Below are 19563 nucleotides of genomic sequence, written 5' to 3'. Positions count from 1 at the left end.
TGGAGCCCTAACTCATGGGAGAAAAGAGCAGAGCATGAACTGAACCAATAGTAGAATGAAATCTATAAACCAACTAATGAATATATGGCCTAGCCTGAACCAGTAGTATTGGCGCCGGTTTACGATGGTTCAAGCTAAGCCCAACCCAATGGTCCAAGAAGAAAGCAAATTACAAATTAGACCCTAATAATAAAGGATAGTGAAGTCACTCCCACATTGTCCAGTTTATTTTCTGTCACATCCACCCAGCCGTACCCTATCTAGCATACCCAAGCGTGTGATCCACAACCCCAAAGATCAATATCAAGGAAATCAACCTCCCACATTTACAATAATATAATCAATAACAAGACTAAATCAATGTTTAACTATATTAACTAATAGATCAAGATAAGATTCAAGAGAATATACAATATAATCAAAGTGTGGAAAAATGATACCAATAGAATAACTCAAATGTATAGTGTAGCGGAAAATCACTTGACAATAACAGCAGAAATGTAGATCAAGACTAGAAAGCAGATTACAACCGATTCCCAAAATAAACGGGAAAGAAAAGAAGTAACCAAAATCTAAATTAATGTTTCTTCAAATCTATAAATAGTTTGTCCATAAGTAAAAAAGATGATTGTCCCATCGCCGACACACAAGCACTAGAGTCGGACTAATCCTGATAAGGTCTAGCTTCGTACTAGTAGTCTTCACAGACATAGTCACAATAGCCAGTACTTTGGGTACCATATGAGTCATCTGCTTGGGCTTCACAAAATTGGCTCTCATAGTCATCAACACCTGTAGATAGATCTAACAAAGTTGTTGCAAAAAGGAGTGAGTTCAAAAGAACTCAACAAGGTAGTTCATTCCACAATAACACAATATAGCATGATAACAAAACATAAAGGATGCAATATGATATGAAACAGACATGCAAGTATAATTCTAATTCTATGTATGTTGGTCTCTATTGGCAGACATGCTTTAAGTCATAGCACCATACTCCTCTAGGTAGGTCTCAAATCACTCTCCCTTAACCATCTTGGTATCTTGGGTTCTCCAGTGGTAATTAGGTCCTGCATCCCTCTCAGACATTCCATGGTTAGGGTTTAGCTCACCGCTCTCTCACATCACCATTGGTCTGAGTATTGGCGCATGTCAAGGTTAAACTTAGCCCAATGCAAATCTTCTACTTAGTTATATCAAGTCAGAGTTAGATACTTCCATTCCTTGCCTCTCGTAATCCTTTTCGATATCTTTCTCACTAGAGTCAACGTATTCTATGGCTACAACCAACTCGGACTACGAACCCTATTGATCATCCACAAATAGTAAACGAAAAACTCTCATGTCCTCTCACGGATTGGTTACTGGTCTTGAGTGCCCATGAGCCCAAGCCTACTACTGCAACCCTACCAATGAATGGCCCCCACAATGTGATCCATGTCCTCTCACGGTTGGTTACCGTTCTTGAGTGCCCACAAATCCCCATTGTTGCCACGGGTTACTCGGTCTCAATACCCTTCCGAATCGGGTTTGATATAACAAGGTGATCCTAGCCAAACATTGCTAGACAAGCCCTAGTTATGTTAACCAATAATCAGGGAAAGAGTCAAGGGGCATCATCAGAAAGCATCCCATACCACCTCCACTGATGTCCAAAGACAGAAATGTCAAAAGGACATTTCCCATTCCCCAATTATACTTAAGCAATCACATTCTCAATCAAACATTCACAAGTACAACTGATAAATCAATACATAGGGAAATACCCATTCATACATGATCAAAATGATAATTGAATTACATGAACAAGTCCTACTGTAGTTATAGTACTTACAACAGTAATATAATTATAAGAAAATATAAGAACAATAGCATGACCATGCAATCCAAATCAAATACAAGTAAATATGCATTTTAGGTTATTAAGAATCAACCGTCCTTACCTTAATTAATTTTGAAGAATTCCGGAGAAAAAAATGAGGATAGGTCCAAGGTTAGCAAATAAACCCTAAACAAACATAGTTCAAGCATTAGGAACAAACCCTTGAAGATCGGAAGTCAAACGGATCAAAACATATCAAAATTCAGCTACTGTCACTGTGGGTAGATTGGCTAGGCAGCTTGGGGCAATCAACCCCAGTGTACAATACGGACTGAAACTCCAAATTTGATCCGAAACTCAACTTTCGGGATTCGAAACACCTCTGAAATTTTAAGGGAAACTCTAGAATAGTAGTCTAAGACTATCTAGCATAGATTAGGCATCAATAATGATCAAAAGGATAGAATTCTAAATTAATCAAAAATTAGGTTTTTACCGAAAATCAATCCGTGAATTCTACGGAGAGGTTAGAGAGAATGAGAATTTACTCTAGAAAGAAAAGAACAGTAGATCTTAGATAGAAATAATCATAAGAATGAATCTAGCATGCTTTAGAAATCAAAAACATTGCATGAGCACACATCCATGAAAATCTCACAAGATCTCATCATAAAATCAAGTTGTGTAGATCATAGAAACATTGGAGTGAATGGAGATATTTGAGGAAGAGGTATTTGCAATGATACAAAACCTTCCTTATAATCACAGAGATGAGAAGAACCAATAATAGAATAGATCAATGAAAGAATAGTAAGAGTGATCACCAACCTTAATGAAGAAGATACGCCGAAAAGCTTAAGGATTCGAAGAGGATCTTCCACAACTCCAATGAGAAGGCTTAAGAGAGGCTTCACACGTTCTCCAGAGGCTTTAGAAACAAGTGGGGCTGAAAACCACGTAGTTCTATTAAATAGAGCATCAAAACCCTAAAATCAAAGATTTTACAATTAAGCCCTTGTCACTGTGGGCAGCTTGGCTGGGTCACTTGGCCCAGTCGACCCAGGCAATCTCCCTAGGCTGACAACAAGCCCAAAACAAGGAATTGAAGCTCCAAATCTCAAAATTTTCAATGGGACTTCTCCTAACTCAACAAGCAACTTACCTAGCATTGAGGGACCTTCCAAAACATATCCAACTAGGCCTCAAGACCATCAACCAAGCTCTTCAACACCAAGGTGCAACTTCTTCTCCAAATCAGACAAGGTTCCAAGTAGGGAACTCCATCATCAATCTTCGTGGGTTTTGGATCAAACACCATGTCTTCCATTGAGATGACCCACAATTGCCTTCTTCCTTCACTTCAGGTCTTTGGACCTACAAACAAATGGGTTTCCGGGTTAGGGTTTGGGCTGGATTTCACATTTTCAGTTCTAAAGGAGTTGCAATGGAGACCAGATTCCCAATGTATACTTAAGTCAGACCTTGTAGGGACTGCAGTGGGTAAGAAAGGGGATAAATTTTTCAAGAAAATGTGAATCCTGAGGTTGCTACCGGATGTTGCATATCCGAGCTTTTGTTTGATGTACACTTATTTGAATTAGTCAACAAAGGAAGTTGCTGCAGCAAAGGCGCTGTCAACAACTATGATCAATCTCTTTCCATTTCAGATGGTTAACATTTGGTTAACAAAGGATGATATGCTTCAGTGAACCAGCCTTAATAAGCTAATGTATTAGAGATGTCAATTCCTCTTCATCTTTAATATCATATTTTCATTTGAGTTGCAGTTCTCAAGCCTAGATTACCATAAATATACTTGCCTTGCTGTAGCTCATTTCTTAGAAGCATCTATTCTTTAGCAAGTTTAGGAACCTTAATCTCCTTCCAAGTTACCAGAAAGGGTTATGACAAATGGGTATTTGTACAACATTAACTTATTATGGGAAGCTTAATCCTTGTGAACAGCAGGATTTAACCTTACATTCTGAATCTATACTGTTACGAGAGAAATTGGTCGGATCATTTTTGGTGTGGTTATGGATGAAACTGCCCTTAAAACATATTTTGGTGAAAATGGCCTCTCATTTATTCACACGCTAGATGAGTGTGACCCTTTATTTCTTATGTTTAGTCATTGTGTTGAAAGCTAGTTTCCTACTACCTAAGTTCTTTAGACTTTTCTTACCGGGGAAAAAAAATCTACTGTGAAATATGTTTTAGAGATAGACATGAATTATGGTAAAATATTCTTGAAGTTGCTGAAGAATTCTAGATTTTTAGGCAACCCAAATGCTCCACGAACACCTTTAATCCAAAATAAAATGTCGAACACCCTCTCCTTCAAGATACACAAAAGCATTCCATGATTCTAGGATGCCTTGAAACCATTCAGTTTCAGGTTTTAAGGTGAAATCAAGATACATTGCTAGTGTCCTGGTGAATACTTGAGACTTAACACCCATGGTTTCTCCTGCCATGATTCCATGATGTCTTGATGTCTTCCTTCACCATATATTGGTATTCTAGGCTCAATAGATATGGAATTACCACTATCCGATCCAGATCCAATCTGTTTACATTTTTACTTTCAACTTCTCATGATAGAGAATATAAGAGAAGTATAAAACTCTAAATCTTAGATCTTATTTAGAATTTACCACCCACTTTTTGTCCATTGTCATTCCGACTAAAAATGAGAATTAGAGAATAAAGGAATTTTCAAAAATAATTTAAAAATGACGCACCATTATATCAAAAGATGTCTTTGTAAGAATCATTACGTACCATTAAGTTAAGAGGATTCACTCAGCCTAATGCACATAACCATTAAGTTAAGAGGATTAACTCAACCTAATTCACAATGGCAAGGGTACTGAACCGACGATTATTAAGGCTACTTCCTTACTAGATCGGGAAGAAAAGTGTTACAACCGTGCAGTTAAACTCATAGTCAGCAGCAAGGTGGGTAATGGAGTTTCAACAAATTTGATCTATGGGTAAGCTCTATACCCAACTTTGCCCAATACCTGAACAATTTTCTTTTTTTTTATTTTCTTCCCCCTTTTTTCCTTTTAGTCAACATACAAGATTTATGTTAGTCTCTTCTTTCATATTCCGAAGTCACAGATAGAACTTGGAGCAAAGATAAACCAAGCAATTCTAAGAGATGCTTCGACTCATGTAAAATATTATATCGAACTGGCCAATATATTTTAGCACAATCTAATATCATATAGTATCGCAGGGTATCGTGGAATACTTTACATCATGATCTAACGACACTCGCTCAATCGACTCCAACCATCTTAACAGCAGCAATAGAAGAAATACCAGTATCTACAGCTGAGGACAAATAGGAGTACAAGTCTGATTTGAATTGGTTAAACCATCAAACTTGCTTAAACAAAGGCATTTACACATGATATGATATGATATGCTCTCCATAGGGAAAACTGGAAGTATGAATTAGAGCTTCAAGAGGAGGAACCATCCTTTTCCTGGAAGCAGCTTTTTAGAATACTGGCAATTTTTTGGGAAGCAGAGATCCACACTCTTCTTCAGGGGTGGCAAGAAGGCTGGCAGATGCATGAAATACAGAGTCTCGGTCTGAGCCATTATGGATATGTGGAGCAATTCTATGCTAATTGTTCTCTCCCTAGAAATTACCACTACAGTTGATTCAGCACTCTCAACCAAGAGGGATCAGTAATCCATAAAGACTCAGATGTGGTTCCAACTCACTGAATGTGAAATGCATCAAGAATGCTTAAGAAACAACACTTTCCAACACACCATGAATGACCTTGACCCAGGTTTTGCACCAACAGTCCCAAGTACAAGTACAGACAGTCGAAAACAAGTAAAACAGAAAATGCCTCAGAAGCCCCCAGCAAACCTGGAGTGAGAAATCATGGGCAATTCAAAGCAATCAAAAGATCTGCATGCAAAATGGGAACAGCAAGAGGAATACTATAAAGGATACCCAAATGGAAATGCCTCTTTTTCTTTTTTCTCGCTACTGTACATTTCTTATAAATAAGATTTATATATGGTACAAATCAAAATTGTGGTGATGCAAGAAAAACCACCCCAAGCTTCTCTTCCCACTGTCAATTAGAAGAGCCTTCTAGCTTGAGGAAACAAAAAATACGATTGCACCAATTTAGCATCTTTTTAACCCCCATTTTTTCCCCCTTCAATCAACTTGGGGGCATTTAGGATCTCCCAGTATGTGAAATTATCTGCTGGTGATACCTAAGCTTCTGATGGATTAGTACTTACAGGTGAGGTAAAACCAAACCACCTATCCCCCCCCCCCTTCTTTTTTCTCACTCTCTCGTTCCTCAGGCCAAGCCTGCAGAGATGCACTGACTTAATGGGGCAAGCAATGAAAGGTGTGCGACAGATTTGATTCCATATAAAACATTTCCAGCACAACGTAGTCACACACAATCAATACTTACTGCAATGGGATGTTGGTGAAACCCATACCTGATAGGACAGGAAGTATATTAAAAGGATAAAGCAGCACAAGAAACCAACAACCCATCTTTAGACACCACTGATGCTTTGCCACGCTGAAGGTACTTGCAGGGACTGCTGTTATGGGGAAATTGTCGGAAGGCATCAGATCCAAGCTTAAGACCAACTAATGTTCAATCAGTATGGAATGACATATGGCAGAGCACAAACATCAGCTGACTCTATCTGCAGAGCTTTTGCCCACACCTGTGGGGTCTCATCAACCACAGAAGATCCCACCTTGGGCTTCTTCGATTGAAGACCGTCATTGCTGAACAGCCATTCCTGGTCATCAAACTGGGAGCATTCCTCCATATTGGGCACCGAAAGTATCTGGCTTAGATACTTCAAATCAGGATGTGGTGGCTTTGTCAAAGCCTCACCATTCTCATTTGCTTGTGCTGCAGGGATCTCCTTTGTTGAGCAAAAGGATGCTGGTTGAACTTCTACTACACCATTGACTTTGTGTTCCTTAATCTCTGCCTTAAAGTTATTGGGTACCCCCTGCCTATGAGAAGTAAATTCAATAGCAGGTTGGCTTGGATCAATTTTTTTCCCATTCACCGTTGACTGATGAGAGAAGGCAGGTCTTGGTAATTTATTAGGCCGACTGTCACTCCCTGTAAAAAAGATTTAAAAAGGAGGACGATAAAACTGCTCATTAGCCTAAGCAGATGATAACAAGAAAGCTAGGAAATATGAACATATCATTTTATACCTCAAAAAGAAAAGTACAAATCAAATGACAGGAACATTGGGCTTCAGAAATATAAAGCCCACTAGTCAAGAACTGAAAGGATTGGTATTGTATTGAGTAGCAAGCAAGAGATACTGCAATGTGTCTAACACCAACTGTGGATGGGTTTGCACAGCCTAATATGTGCTTCCAACCACTAGATGGAAACCAAGGTACACTAGTACTGTGCTGCAGGACATAAATCAACTCACCATGTAAAAACCCATTTGTGTCTCTGTCTTTCCTTTTCCTGAGATTTCCATCGGCATCAAAGCTCTGTTCATTCTCCTCGGAAAGGTCTAAGGCTGATGTTTTAATGTTGACGGTGCTTGTAGGGTCCTTGCTGCTATTTTTTAATTTATCCTGCTCCCCATTCTTTTTTTCGCTTTTCTCCTTCGCTTTCTCCTTCTCCCTCTCCTTCTTCTCTTTACTCCTGTCTTTATCTTTTCTTTTGCCTTTTTTCTCTCGATCTCTGCCCTTGTGCTTATCCCCTTGTTTATCACTACCTTCCTTGCTTTTTTTCTTCTCTTTCCCTTCCAGTCTCTTCTCAGCATCCTTCTCCGTTGGTCTGCCCATTCCTTCAACTCTTTGTTGATCCATCCTGGTGAGGTTCTGGAATTTTGTATTCCGTGAACTTCTTTCATCATCTCTATTTCTTTGTAGATCAGCCTTTTTATCATCACTTTTCTCCTTACTTTTTTCTTTTCGTTCAGCCAAATTGACAGCATTCTCCGCATCATCTCTATTTCTTTGTAGATCAGCCTTTTTATCATCACTTTTCTCCTTACTTTTTTCTTTAAGTTCAGCCAAATTGACAGCATTCTCCGCAAATCTAGCAATCCCCTCAGATCTTTCTTGAAAGATGCCACCCTTATTCTTTTGTTTCCCTTCATCCCTATTGCTAAAATCCTTCTCCACCACTCTGGCCATTCCCACGGTTCCTTTTTGATCTGTGCTGGTCGTATTCTTTTGTTTCCCTTCAGCCCAGCTGACAGCATTCTCCACCAATCTAGCCATCCCCTCATCTCTTTGTAGAAAATTAGAATCCTTAATCTTTTCTTTCCCAACAACCCTGTTGCTAAAAGCCTTCTCCTCCACTCTGGGCATCCCCAAATCATCTCTTTTTTTATCTGTACCAACCTTTTTCTTTTCTTTAGCTTCCGAGCTAGCCAAACCCTCTGCTTTTCTTTGATCTGTAACAGTGAAGGTCTCAACTGTTTGGACCCCTGACCCTTTTTCTGCACCTGAGATACCCCAGCCCAACTCCGGGGCAAGTTTATAACCCTTGATTTCCTCAGCCTGCTGTCCGTTCTTATCAAACTTCTCCCCATTGTTGACCTCATGTCGCCCTTCATTATGCTTCTCATCTGAGGGTCTGTTTTTATCTTTATCCTTGTCCTTCTTGTCCTTCTTGTCTTTGTGTTTTTCCTTTCGATCTTTCTTTTCTTTGTGTTTATCCTTGCTTCTCTCCTTGTCCTTCTTCTCTTTCTTATCCTTGTCCTTCTTCTCCTTCTTATGTTTCTTCTCTTTCTGCTTCTCCTGGAAAACATGTTTCAGTCAGATGCAATGAATTTCCACCTAAAGATCTTAAGCACTAATACATGCCAAAAAATAAAGAATGAATAGGATGCCCAACACTGACTAAATTTCTGTGACAAGAAAAAGAGATTCACAAGTTTCATATCTCAAAATACTGTATCAAAAACCTACTCATGTCATAGAATAATCAAGATTATGGCTAATTACACAACACAAAAAGTAGTTTTCCATTTAACACTATTTATAATCTAAAAAAGATGTAAGATTGTGAAGTACCCTTTGGGGAAAAAAATAAATAAATATAGTGGTTACTTAGAAATTTGATATGATATTCCAGAGAATAGCTCTACGCATATTTGTGGATTATCCATTGATATACCTCATAAAATGCCCCATCAGCAATTGAATGTAAACCCTACCACCAACAAAAGTTTTCAAATGGATCACTAAAATTTGCAAGATAGAAGACATAATACAAGCAAACACTGTGTTTAGCAGATTTCACACAATAAGGGCACAATGGAACTCAAAAATCTGACTTATTATTCCACACTACCATTTATAACACAATGAGTGTATGCTTTGCACAGTTTTAAATAAACACCTCATCAGCAACAACAATAAGCCTTGTCCCAACTAAATGGGATCGCTACATGGATTCTTGCTCTCCAATCAGTTCTTTGCGGCCATGCTAGATACAAAGCCTAAGCCATGCATATCCTTTCACACCACTTCTCTTAAGGTTATCTTAGGTTTGTACCTAGCTCTTCTAGTTCCTTCAATTTGAATTATATCACTTCTCCATAAATGGTCATTTATAGGCCTCCGTTGAACATGGCCATGCCACCTCAAACGACTTTCTCATAGCTTATCACTTAAGAGAGCAACTCCTAGACCAACTCTAAATGCCTCAGCCAACCATTAAATTCCATAGTCGACTTATAAACTTTTTGTCCGCAGATGAAATTCATTTTGTCGAACATTATTATGACTGTCAAATGTAAATCAGCCAAAGACTTAAGACTTTTTGACTCATAACCATCCATCTAAGATATAGCAGCAAATTAGTCATCCTGAAATGCTCAGTTCTATAATACAACTAATAGCAACCTTTTCTCCTCTCTCCATTTTTGATTTAGTACTAAATCATTCTGTACGTCTGAGCAGAATCAACTAGATAATATGATCCAATTATCCAGGGCCCAACTATGGTTGCAAGATAAAGTGATGCAGATAAAAAATAGACTTAAATCTTATTTTACAGGAGGCAAACCAAAACTCAGATTCACAGTTTACATTCTCCACTAAATATCACCCACAATTTTTGGAAATTTTGAAACTGGTAGAATGAGATATATGTTTACATAGAAGATGAGCACAGTTTTAGAAAGATGTTGGTATCATAACAGCAGAATGATACAAAGATCACATGTGTCATGAGTTCTCGTTGAATTCACCAGCTGTGTTTGTTTTAACTTGGAGAAGAAGAAAACACTGCATACAGCTTGAATTTTGCCACATCATTGCCTCAACTTCATGGGGATAGGGCTTTGAGCCACAGTGATGAGGCAGCCTGTAGTCCCCTAAGGAGATTACCAAGCAGTAGGCAGTTCCACTTTTACCTCCAATGGTACCACAATGTTGGGACTGAATACTAGAGCAAGATCTCAGGATCTATATTGGAAAAAAAAAGGAGGGAAAAAAAATAGATCGACAAACAATGTAAACTGAAGCAGATGTGGGGTACTGTGAGGTGTATGTTTGTGGAGGTAAGTGGTCGTTATTTGACAATATCCCAACAAATGTTGCTACATTGCCCTATTATCAGATGTTGCTAGATACAGATGCTGAGATTGGTAAAGGACTAATGTGCCCACAGCATAGCCAGATACCTCGATGGGGAACCTTGTGAAACTTTGGATTGAATGTAGATCGAGTTTAAGCTGTCAATTCAGCAAGCAAGAATTTAGGCTTGACTTCAACATAGACCTCAGTTGTTCTTTAATCTTGGACCTTCTAATTTTAACAAACACAAAAGAATACTAGAACTGAGACGCTTTATCAATCAAATCAAAGTTGGGTGCCTTCCCATCGAGTGGAGGGACTTAATTTATACATATTATGGTGAAGTCCTAATCTACCAGGACTCTAAGCTGGACTATAAAGCAGAATAAGAAACTAGCTCAAAATAGAAACTAATCTACTTAGAATAGGACACTTAAACCTAAAATAAAAAACATAAGAAAAAAGACTATTCTGCCATAGCTGAAGTCAAGATAATTTACATTAATTAAAGCAATTAATAAAAAAATATTTTCATACTTATCCTAGACACTGAACTTTTGAGCCCATTACCATATAAACCTATTAAACAAAGGCCCAACACCCAACCCTAGGTTGACTTCAAACGAAAAGAGAGGCCAATTAGTGTTGGATCTGCATCATTCAGATTATGAATGAATCTACATGAGCTTTAATTGGCTGTTCAGAAGCTTCAAATAAAGGGAAGAGTCCAATACACTTGGCAGCAACTTCCAACTCCAACTAACCCACCACTATATGCAATATGATGCAGGAGTTACAAAAATAGCAAAAAATAAAAAATAAATCACTGATTCTTATCGGGGCCACAGCCTGGAAAAACATCTTGACTGCATTCATAGCTTAAAGATTTTCTTCAGATGGTGTAGCCCTCCAAAAGCCAGGTACTGACATTTGCAAAAAGAAAATTGAAAGATGCTACTTGTGTTTGGTGGACCAAATACCAACAGGAAAACCATACTCAAGGCCTTGGGCAAGTTACATGGACTGAGGGTGAACAGTGATGGACTCAAAATCCAACTAACTGATTAAAAGCAGAGTGTACACCTGAAGTTTGTTCAGCTGAGCCAAGATAGATTGTCAGTTGACGAATATGTGGTCGAATTATATTTTTTTTCTGTGGATGAATTTGCAGGATGCCGCTGGTTGAAGGGGCAGAGTAGCAAGGCTTCGGGTTTCACACAAGCTCGAAGAACGAGGCTTTGTTTTGGTAATAAGACTACCTAAGGTTTGGGTTTCACCAAGTTTGAAGAACGAAGCTTTCCCAGTGACATAATTTTGCAATGGTTTTATCCACAAATAAGTGCCACTTGCAGCCACTTGACTATCTAACATGGAGGAAGCACCCCAACAAGATATCAAATCTAAGGAAATTTAGAGGAAATTGTATCATCAATGAATTTTCCAGACACATTTTCTATGGGCAATTAACTTCCACACAACAGTCCCCTTCACAAGAGAGGTCAATTTTGACTAGGAAACCACAAGAGTAGTTTCCCCATCCTAACCAACCATCTCCACCTCGGCTTAATTCTAACATATCACTTGCACGGCCAAACCAACCACCTTGGTGTGGTCTGATTGGCTTTCAGCTTCTATGATTCCAAAGACAACCATCCAGTGTTTCACACATAAAGATTACAGACATATCATTGCTCAATGTCCCAACCGTGGTAGCTTATATTCTAGTAGAGCCCTTTAAATTTGAGACAGTTAACATACCACCGAGCAACCACTAAATGATGGAACCAATGATGATGATGCGGAACAATACCCTAGCTATATTCTTCATTCTATACTGATCAGCCAAGGATGACGATTGGCACCATGGTGATGCAAACCTACAAGGCTACCAGCCAAAATCAAATCTAGTTTAATGAAGTATATAGAGAAACAAAAGTTACCCTCGTATTAAGTAGAGAAGTAAAGAAGGTTATATTAAAGTGGGATAAGGAGAACAATAATGCTTGCTGATTTTCTTGGCAAACTTGATGATGATAGACAAGCAGATCAAGGATGTGAAGAGATAAAGAGGATAGATGGCAACCTAGAGTCCCACCAGTTGCCTCACCATAGGAACCTCACCAATGCATACTTGACAGACTCACAAGTAGTCTCAAAAGCTAAGATTTTGATAATTCTTGAATTGTTTCGCTTCTTGAAAAAAGCCCATCTTATTTATAGGCCAACCCACTAGACAACTATTACAAAATTGACAGCATACACTCAACTACAACTTTACCTTGCAATGAGTCTTCCCCTTGGAAATGAGGCCTCTTTTATTTACGAAGACCCACCAACTAATCAACTACCATTCATAACACATGCTTAATAATAAAAACATGCAAGTCCAGCTTAGACAAATTCTAACTTTTGGGCTATGAATGGATCTTAGTCAAACATGTAGACCATCTATTAGGCTGCGTTTGTTTGCAAAGGTGGGGTGGGAAAAAAAAAACATGTGGGCCCCATGTGTAGTGGGGTGAGGGAGAAGGAAAGGAAAGGAAGGGAAAGAAAAGTGTGAAAGTGTTAATTGTGGGTCCCACATTTTACTTTTCCACATTTTTTTACAAAGTCTCACATATTTTGTGAGGTTTTGAAAAGGCTTGGGGTGGGAAAGTTGGGTTGCTACCTCACCATACAAGTTTCCTTAATTTAAGGAAACTTGTCTCTAACTTTCCCACCCCAAACCAACCAAACAATACACACTTTTAGGATTTAAAGGAAAAGTATAAAAAGTTTGCTTTTTTCAAGAATTTTTCCCACCCCACCATTATTCCAGCAAACAAACGCAGCCTTACTTGGGTTGGAAAAATTACTTGGAACAAGCCTTGAGCTTGAGTAGGGTTGTGGGATTGAACTTGGGCTGGGTCTTCATTCGCGAATACTTATTGGAAAAGTTCTGATCCAGCCCTTTTTATGGTGGGCTGTAAATTGACCAGCTAGATGCTTGCTTCATATAGCAGCATTTTCTAGACCCATGCGAAGTGTGATGCAGTTCAGTAGTCTAAAACAGTCTCAGGTGTAAGGATTCTCCCAAAGCCGGCACCATTAGGTGTAGGTCAGGTTTAGGAGATAGCAGCTAAAAGCATGGGTTTAGGTTATTTTGAATTTTATTTCACCTATAAATTATTTTAGTTAGGTATTATTTGACGTTATAATTCCAATAAGAAAATTGAAGTTAGACATGCAGAGTAACTCAAATTTCAATTTTAGATCTAGGTTTCATTATAGTTGTAGATCTAGTTCTAGTCTGTCTTATGTTTACACACACACACATCACGCAATTGTTCATATATGATGTGACTGTTCAGTTAAACCCACAATTCGATTAATAAAAATTTATTGAGCATTGATGAGTCAGTGTTGTTAACTGCCAATCTCTCTCCAACGATTTCCCTAAGCTGTCTCATCTCTATTGAAGAAGCCTCAAGATTGTTTAAAATTCTGCAAGTTCAAGGATTAATTAAAGCACTCCAAGGCAGTTATTCCAGAACAGTGAGTTCTTCTTCTAGTCCCCTAAATCTCAATCCCCAGTTCAGTTAAGCCCACAATTCAATTAATAAAGATATATTGAACATTGTTGCTTTATGAGTCAGTGTTGTTAACTGCCAATCTCTCTCCTACGATTTCCCTAAGCTTTCTCATCTCTATTGAAGAAGCCTCAAGATTGTTTAAAATTCTGTAAGTTCAAGGATTAATTAAAGCACTCCAAGGCAGTTCTTCCAGAACAGTAAGTTCTTCTTCTAGTCCCCTAAATCTCAATCCCCAATTACCCTTTTTCCTTTCTATTTTTGTGGTCCTTATAACCTAGCCATTAAAACCTATAATCTGTGTTCTTCTAGTCCCCAAAATCTCAATCCCCAATTACCCTTTTTCCTTTATATTTTTATGTTCCTTAAAACCTAGCCATTAAAACACTCCAATATATGCAACAAAAAAAATAATAAACCAAAGACACAAGACGCCAAATTTATGTGGTTCAACCAAACTGCCTATGTCCATGGAGAGATGCCCTAATAGGGCTTCGTATTTAGTCAATACTCTTCTACTAAAAAGTTGATCAATACAATTATCAGAGAGCACCCACTCTCATTACATTCAATACATGGAGCACCCATTCCAACAAGTAACTACTTGAAAGGTAAAACAATTCAAACAAGGGAGCTTACAATAGGAAACTCACCCACTTTCTTCAATGTTTTCATCAAAATATCCTCCAAGCTTCTTCTCCACACACAGCTTGCTTCTAGGCTTCTTCTCCTAGTTTTTCTAGGTCACCACACACCAAAATTACCCCCCCCAAAAAAAAACCACTTATGTTTCGCCCTAAATTGAATTTAACAAGAGAAAGAACAAGAATGTAAAGGAAACGTCCGATTAAGCCTTCTAGATGAGTCTCATATGGAATCTAACTATTAAGACTGGTGGATTATCTCTTCAAAGTGGCGATCAAATCTAGGCTGTTGGATCTTTTAAGTCATGTAAGCTTGAAGTGCACTTCACCGGATTATTTTAAATGGAACCTTGCCTGATTATACCATAACTTTAAGATTCACTGAATTATTTTAATCATAATACTTTGCAATGCTTCATATATACATGCTCCCAACCAACCACAAGCCAAGTGATGGAATCTTTTCCGTTTTGAGTACTAAAATTCTAAGCGCATCAATCTCAACCCTTAAAATCAAATCCTTATACTTAGCCTTCTGATAGCCACTGGATTTGCATCATTCAAACCTTATAATTACACATTCCTCCCTAAGACTCAATTCTTCTTTCAAAAAAACACCAGAACACTTCAAAATCATACTTTAACCCCTGTTGCAAAACAGCATCACAAAGAGAAATTTCTCTTTTATCTCCAAACTGTCCAGATTTGCTTCCATATCACGCACCCTCATGAGAAACACCATAAATCCTTTATTTGATGCCTGAATCACAATCTGAAAAGTGCACGGGAAAGAAGACTTCAAGAAACTATATTTTTCCAGTTGACATTGAACCCAAAAAGCAACTGCATGACCATCCAAAAATTTGTTCTAGATGACCCTTGCATATAGTGACCTATGAAATTCACCACACTAGGGAACCTTCGCTTCACCCAGAACTCTCAAATCTTTTCATAAGCACTCAAAACCATTGTGGTAGTGCTAACCACCCTCTAAAAATAGAGTGAACACCCAAAATTTTCTACAGGACCTTCACTTCAGCACAAGCTACACACTCTTAGTACACATTGCATTTTGGTTGCCAACAATGACAACACATCCAATCTCAGCCAATGGATCAACACTATACATAAGAAAAATCCATCCCCTTCTTTGATCAAGAGTATACATCAAAATACCATCCAAAATCCAAGGTTTTAAACCCCCTTCCTTGAGTTTTCAGTCTCCCAAAAAACAAAAATTTCCAATTTATATCCATGCCAATCTAACCATTAGAACGGTCCTAAACTTTAGGTATCATCTCGATATATCATTAGCGAAGGTCTCTCCAAGTTTCACCCCATTCCAATAACTTTTCATCCCAGGTCTCAAGAACTTGTCTATCCATCCATACACCCCATTACTCTAATCCCTCCAAAACCATCCAGCCAACATAACCTGAGTTCTTATGTATCCCAATCAACTACTCAAAATCGTAAAACCCTAAACCCCTGCTTTTTGAGTTAAGATCCCAGAAAGCTAACCCCTAGTTGAACCTCTTCAATTTTGGACTAAATCAAAGTGCAATGCCCAGTTATGCAATATGGTGATCAAATAGTGGTAGTTGCACTAATGCTGTCTCCTAATGAGTTGTTTTCAAGTTGGGATTGCAAACAAAGCCACATCTAAATCCTACAAAGTTGCATACGTGAAGAACACTTCAGTGATATATGTTTGGTCACCTATTCTATTGGTGAACTCAAAGAAACAATTCAGTGTGACATCATCCTTCTAAAGGTCTGTATATCCTTCTTGGTGGACCATGGGTATTCAATAAAAAGGTCTAACATTGTGAAAATGCAAATACCTATTCTTTCAAACACAGCAACAGACCAGAGCCACATGTTTTGATCCTGTAAGCCCAAGGTGGCTGATGGTACTGATATCAATCACTGCAAACCAATACCAGGAATTTGATTAGAGGACTAACATAAAAAAATTCAACCCAAGTCTTATTTGCAGTAGATAAGCCCAGTCGTGCATTTCATTTGCATCACCTCTACATTACTAACATTGCAAGAATAACTAAAGTTACTAAACATCGTTGTACCAAAACACTATTGACCTAAGACATCAACAGCATGTGAAGGTATGCTAGATAAAAGCATTCTCTGGGCCTCAAAGAGATTGTAAATAGAACTTGATAGGTGAAAAGGCAGCTTGATACTAGATACAACTCCTGAAATCTGTAGGGAGTATTATCAAATGTCTCACCAAGAACCCTATATTACGTCACAAAACCCTATTTACCCCCTAAGCAATGTACTCCAGCACCACTCCACCACACAAGTACAACAAGAACACTCCCACAGATCTCTTGCGTGTCTACTGAGAAGTAAATCCTAAACTAAATCAAAGATTCTAGCTTAAGATGAGGTCCTGGGACTTTGTCAGAATGCACAAGGGGAAGTAGCAAAGTTGTTAAACACTGAAGAAGCACCATAAACTAAGAAATTTCCTCAAAATCCAGGCAACCAGTTTTGACATTAAAGATATATTATACATAAGAAAGGGGCTCCCAGAACATTGAAACATAAAACGATCTAGAAGACCCTCATATAACAGCCAGTTCTGAAGCATCATTAGACCAATAAGATGTCTCTGAAGCTACCCGTGCTATATTCAGCATATATCGCAGAAAATGATCCTGCCAAACTTGTATTTACCGGACTAAGCTTATGGCCATCTTGACTTTCCAGCACTTGACTTGGCTGATACTCTACATGAGTTACGAGTACATTTGATGCCAGAACTTTCTCCCGAAAGCAGTTATGCCCCAATTAAGGCACCAGTGTCAGATAACTTGATCTTAAATCAGAGAGTACAGCACCTCAATACTACAGACCCACAAGGCAAAAGCTGTTATTCTTGTCATGAACTCAGAAAAAAAAATCAGTGTGTTTGTCGGCGAGGCCAAAAAAAATTGAATCCCATTACAATAGTTTCATAATATCCAATTCTTAATGAAGCACGGGGAGACGACCAGCATATAGAATAAAAGATTCTAGTCATCTAATCTAAGATTTTTTCCATAGCTCGAAAGAAGAGGAGTAGTGGAGTAATCAGAATAGGAAGTTCGATGTGAAGCAAGAAATTAGCAATGATGAAATAAGCAACAGCCATCAAGATTTAGGCCTAAAAGTAAGAACCTTTGCTAGAATATCTGCTTCGTCAGTCCTGGCCTTCTTTTCATATCCTGGTGGTGGAAATGGAAAGCAGCGAGACATTGCACGAAATCTTCAAATCAGGAACTCGCGCTCCTTTCACCAGCACAAATGCTTCACCTAGTATACAATAGAACTGTTCCAAGGGAACGGACCAGCAACTGTTATCCCGTCCATGCACCATGTCCCCACAATCATTTCCAAATTCAATTGTGTCTCATGTTCTTCTTCGAGCCTAACAACAAAACTTGTTAATAACTCAAAAAGCTCAAATCACTTATCCGAGAAGAAACACAGTCCTCTTGAGTTTTATCACCCAATCCGCACCAACACTGCACTAGCTTGATTGATGCTCAGATAACGATCAGATCTGCCGTATCAAAAAATACTGCATTAGCTAGCTTGACCGTTGCCACAGACAGGAGACAGAAAAAGTAATACTTTTAAAGCGGCTGCAGATTATTGTTGGGAAGCTATGTTAGACCGAAGGGTTTCTTGAGAAACGAAGACAGTCGACTATAATCTGATCTTCTTCCGTCTCCCCTGATGGAACAATAACAAATCATCAGCTGCTCCTTATCAGCAAATATAGATATCAAGAGCATCTCTCGAAGCAAGAAGATCAACGAAAACGTTGAAACAAAGAAATTGTCAATCCAATGGCCCAGGTTACACAAGTTTTAAAGTGCAATCCTCTTCCATATCCAAAAATGCAAAACTTCACCATCTCCCAATGCGAACTCAGTGAATCAAAAGGGGTCCAGGTTCAGAAACTCAAAGGCAGAGCTACATAATCCACAAACCCGATCAAGGAAAGACCCAATCTTACAAAAGCCTCTTCCGATCTATATTTCTACTTCTGGTAACATCCGAACGATCCAAAAATAAAACCGTCTTTATTCTGCAACCTCTCCTGGTCGTAACCCTAACAGTCCACACCACAAAATTAGCGCTGTTGATCCGACCAAACCCTAGAAAAATCCAGCAACAGGAAAATCCTAAGTACATCCCCAAGTAAAAATGAACCCTAACTACAATCATCCAATACATAATCTTCCAAGAAATTCTTTTCACCCTTATTGAAAAAACAAAAACGAAAACAGAAACAAAACCACAAATTTTTACCAGACAAAAGAAGAACAGACAAACAAATTCCCTGCTTCTCTCTCTGCTTCTATTACATGAGTACCAGAAGCTCGATTTGTAGCTTTAATGCCACAATCATTTGCAGAGAACGAGAGAGAAGATAGAGATAAAATCTATAAAAATTTATCAAAATTTTATTTCTTGTTAATGTTTTATTTACCTTGTCCACTACAAAGTAGCCAATGTAGACGGACAAGATCTCAGAGATAGATACGAATTGGGAAAAGGGTTTTTCTCATTCTCTTCTGTGTGAGTATGGGTTTTCTTCCTCTCCTCTCCTCTCCGCTCTTCAGATCATGAAATGAAGTTTCGTTCGGAAGTTACACGCAACGAAAAGAGATGCGGCTTCTCTCCGCAAATATAAAACACCCCGTTAAGGGTAGAGAAAATTGTGAGCGAACAAGGTAGCCTTATTTATAATGGGTTAGGAGAGAGAAAATGGAAGGGTGTTTGGCTAGGAAACGTGTTAAAGTGAAATAAAATTGTCAAATTGAGGCCTAAAATGAAAGAAGAGATAAGGTAGGGATTTAGAAGGTTGAAACGAAAATTTCATGAAGAAACATCTAACCACGGAAGCTGGAGTTGGATCCCACACTTGGC

The 19563-nt window shown here is 38.5% G+C and overlaps 1 protein-coding gene across 2 annotated transcripts; it reads right to left on the bottom strand.

Annotated features, from left to right (window-relative positions):
* Positions 1 to 4408: 4408 nt before the first annotated feature.
* LOC149018844 (uncharacterized) lies at positions 4409 to 19328 on the bottom strand. Of its 2 annotated transcripts, none has more exons than XM_089152973.1 (4): positions 19124 to 19328; positions 17803 to 18788; positions 7292 to 8618; positions 4409 to 6963 (listed from the first exon to the last, which is right to left on the bottom strand). In XM_089152973.1, exons 2-4 carry the CDS (start codon positions 17878 to 17880, stop codon positions 6482 to 6484), a joined length of 1887 nt encoding a protein of 628 aa, XP_089009099.1. In that variant the 5' UTR covers positions 17881 to 18788; positions 19124 to 19328; the 3' UTR covers positions 4409 to 6481. The 2 variants fall into 2 exon arrangements, with proteins under 2 accessions (XP_089009099.1, XP_089009100.1); XM_089152974.1 differs by having other exon boundaries at positions 17803 to 18742.
* Positions 19329 to 19563: the final 235 nt, after the last annotated feature.

This window comes from Hakea prostrata, chromosome 4, assembly GCF_041222555.1.
Source record: "Hakea prostrata isolate BN-2017 chromosome 4, UWA_Hpros_2, whole genome shotgun sequence".
Lineage (NCBI taxonomy): Eukaryota > Viridiplantae > Streptophyta > Magnoliopsida > Proteales > Proteaceae > Hakea > Hakea prostrata.
This window is presented reverse-complemented; position numbering and strand designations above follow the sequence as displayed.